General features: G+C 42.4%; 1 protein-coding gene across 4 annotated transcripts in view; it reads left to right on the plus strand.

The window, feature by feature from the left end:
• Positions 1–36: 36 nt before the first annotated feature.
• ARHGAP29 (Rho GTPase activating protein 29) overlaps positions 37–3,428 on the plus strand; it is a 95,568-nt gene continuing 92,176 nt past the window's right edge. For 3 of the 4 annotated variants that reach the window (XM_019531073.1, XM_019531075.1, XM_019531076.1), the window contains exons 1-2: positions 1,788–1,807; positions 2,276–2,621. In XM_019531073.1, the coding sequence (XP_019386618.1) occupies positions 2,360–2,621 (262 nt within the window). In that variant the 5' untranslated portion in view covers positions 1,788–1,807; positions 2,276–2,359. Of the gene's footprint in view, positions 56–1,787; positions 1,808–2,275; positions 2,622–3,428 lie in introns of those variants that run through there. The other variant, XM_019531074.1, reaches the window with a different exon arrangement.

The following is a 3,428-nucleotide window of genomic DNA, read 5'->3' on the forward strand; positions in this document are numbered from 1 at the left end:
GGCTCCCGTTGTCGCGCCGAGAGCAGCCGCCGCTTGGCCGGAGCCGGGGGAGATGGTGAGGGAGCGGCGGGGCGGCTCTGGGAGGAACACGAGACACTTTCTCAGTAGTGGACAGCACGTGTCGTGGGGCCCGAGGCTCCTGGCCCTTCCCTCCCGCCCCGCGGGGCGGGCTCGGACTCGGGCTCGGGCTCCGGCTCGCCCGCCGCCGGCTCTCGCCCTTCTGTCTGAACCTTTCTCTCCCCGCCCCCTGCCGCTTCCTCTCTCTGGCACTGCTCTCTGCCCTTCTGCTGGGGTTTGCACGCAGCAGCAGAGGAGAAACTTCTGCAAAATAGCTCTGAAAGGAGCTTGAAAAGGTGATGGCACTGACAAAGCATGCACCTGTGGGGGGACCAGATCCCACGCTGCTGCTTTTCTTCTGGTTTTGAAATCCTTGGGACTTAAATGCAATGGCTTTCTCTTCAGTGAGCATGAAAATGTTGCTGGAGTCCCAGGAGTAGCAGATTCCATGCTCCTTAAAATAAGGAAGGGGCTCTGCAGCAGGCAGGGTTGTGAAGTAGCTTTTTGGTCATTAGAGTGAAGGAGGTTGCACAAAGGTTTTGCTCAACACTTTGTTAAATGTAAACTTTGCATACCCCTGGCTTTGGTCAGAGGCCGTTTCTTTGCCTGTAGTTGTGCGGTTGAATTACTTTTTTTTTTAAAAGGGAGAAAAATAATTGAATTTCATAAAAGTGCTACTCATCACATTGCACAGTGGGAGAATTCAGGAGATGTGATTTGGCTTCGAAACATGGCTTCTTCAGGTTCAACTGGTACAGATATGAGTGTGATGCTATACTGTGGCTAATATCTGCAATTTAATCTGCCTTTGTGTAACATGCATGGTTTAAATTTACTTCATCACCTACATGCAAACACCTCAGCAATCCAATTCTTAACCAGTGTGTTGCAATGTACAATAGCTTTCTTTGATAAAGCTAAACATGCAGTTTAAATGTAGTATTTTCTCCTTTTAGTGTTTAGGGCAGGGCTGGGCAAAACATGGCCCAGGCCGGATGTGGCCCGCCAAGCCATTCTATCTGGCCCATGGGGCCCCTAAAAAAATTAGAAAATTAATATTAATCTGTCCTGGGCTGCCTGTCATGCGGTCCTCGATGGCTTGCCAAAACTCAGTAAGCGGCCCTCTGCCCAAAATAATTGCCCACTAAACCAGGGGCGGGCAATAGTAGGCATTGTGATTAGTTGCTGGAGCTGTACCTCACTTTGCCACCTGGAGCTTGATGCTGTGAAATTAATTACTTCACTTGGCATAATGAAGTAGCCATAGCTGTTTTTTTCTTAAATGGATGCAGACAATTGCTTAGTTCTATCAACATGCTTGCTTCAAAGTATGAACTTTCCTTCTGTGTAAAATTTGTAACTGTGCTAAAGTTTTAAAATAAAATAAAACCCTTCAACTGATAAATAAAATCAACTTAACTGAAATCTTACAGATTGTATCTGATATTAGAGAAGTTGCCTTTTGAAAAATCATTAGCCTCTTTCTTCATCTTCTGTTTTAACAAGTTCTCTCTTAAAAATGTAGTTGGTTTTAACATTTCATGTAGCTGTTGAATGTTCATCTTCTTCAGAACACGTTTCTTTTTTCCAGCAAACATTAGTAAGTTAAAGAATGCTAAACCAGGGTTATGTTATGAAAGTTTAGCATCACTGAATGTAGTGGCCTCTGATTTTACCAGCTGACAGGATGCTCAACATCACTTGGTGACTGAGGTTGGGCAGAGCACTGAACAGGAAAAGTAGTTTCTTGGTAATTTTTACATAACTTCTAGCAACTGTGTTCAGTTTTGAAAAAATGTACAGTGCAAAACAGACCTCAGTCTGCATTACAAAGATGAGTGTTAGGACTTCAGAAGGAAACTAACCAGGAAGCAAGTGATCTGGAATGAGTTATAGAAGTTATATTTGGGTAGGGAAAAATTAATTACTGATTTTTGTGGTGATTTATTTACTGATTAAAACCAACATCGGCTATTTGGGGGTTCTGTCTTTGGTATCTGCCTTACAACCGAAGTTAACTTCAAGTAAATAAAAGATTTTAAAATATATACTCTATTACATATTTTAATATCCAGGTATTTAGTACTAGAAAGTCATTGTCCCCCTGTGGGATTGTTAGTACAGAAGTTTATATATTTCATAAATATTTGTTTATTTTCTTGTTTTTCTGTTTCCACTAAATGTATTCCTCTCTTTTTCTCTCCCTCTTAATTTTAAGGGCTTCATCTTTGGCTTGTCAGATGGGCATTAAGCGAAGTTGACTGTTAACTGCAGACATTTCAGAGGCATTGTATTAGCTGGGATGTTGCGACAGAACGGTGGAAGTAACAAGCGTGGTTTGGGATTAGCCCGACTATCTACCTCCAGCTTCTTCACCATCTCTAATTCAGGAAACTGGGGAATGGGGCGCAGCACCAAGAGCAGTTCTCTGAGTAGCATTAGCTCCAACTCTGACTGCTATGACAGTCCTATTGTGGATCCAGAGTATATCATGCAACTGGTAAACGATGTGAGAAAATTTGCAGATGTGCTACTATATTTGAGAGAGGCCATTCTTTCAGAAGGTACGTAAGATATTTTTTCTTCATTTCCTAATGAAGAAGTTCTTTTAAAAAAAACTGCTCATAGGAGCTGTAATAACTTTATTGTGATTTTTTTTGTTTGTTTTGTTTTGTTGGGGTTTTTTTCCTCCCTGTCAAGCACTTTCATGATGCTTACAGGAAATGGTGGTTGTTACTTTGGGTGCTATGTTTTCTCAATAGAACACGGTGCAATCTGTTTCATAATCAGACATAAAATCTAGAGCTGCTAGACTTGGTAAGACTTGGGTAAAGAGAGGAGGAGGGGCAGGGGAAGTCTGTTTCCCATCAGACTGACTGAACTGACATTGGAAAAATAGTGCGACTGTTTAGATCAGCCCATTAGAGTTTTTAAACTACTGACTGCTTTTGTAATTCCAGAGTATGCTGTTGGTGATTTGGCTGAGATCCAGTCACAGTTGTAATAACATGGGAGACTGTTCAACAGTCTGTTATTTCAATCACTTGAATTTACTTTTCAAGTTCTGTTTTGTTTTTGTTTGTTTTTAAATAGATTTTAACTCTTAGGAATACTACCTCTTTACAACTCAAGGTACTTAAATGCTACTTTTAGAGAAGCAACAGGTGGAAACTGTGCAGGTTTTTTGCTGAGCCTTAGATCCAGCCTCAAGAATGGGTTGGCAATGTTTTTGACACAGAGGCAGTCCACTTCTAACCTGTCTGCCGCTACACTCTCACTCCCCCTACATCTCCCCCATGCAGTACTGCTGCAGCTTCTCAGCATGGGTAAAATACCCCCTTCAAAGCCCCCTCCCCTTCTCCCCCCCCCCC

This window comes from Crocodylus porosus, unplaced genomic scaffold, assembly GCF_001723895.1.
Source record: "Crocodylus porosus isolate Cpor-Errol unplaced genomic scaffold, CroPor_comp1, whole genome shotgun sequence".
Classification (NCBI taxonomy): domain Eukaryota; kingdom Metazoa; phylum Chordata; order Crocodylia; family Crocodylidae; genus Crocodylus; species Crocodylus porosus.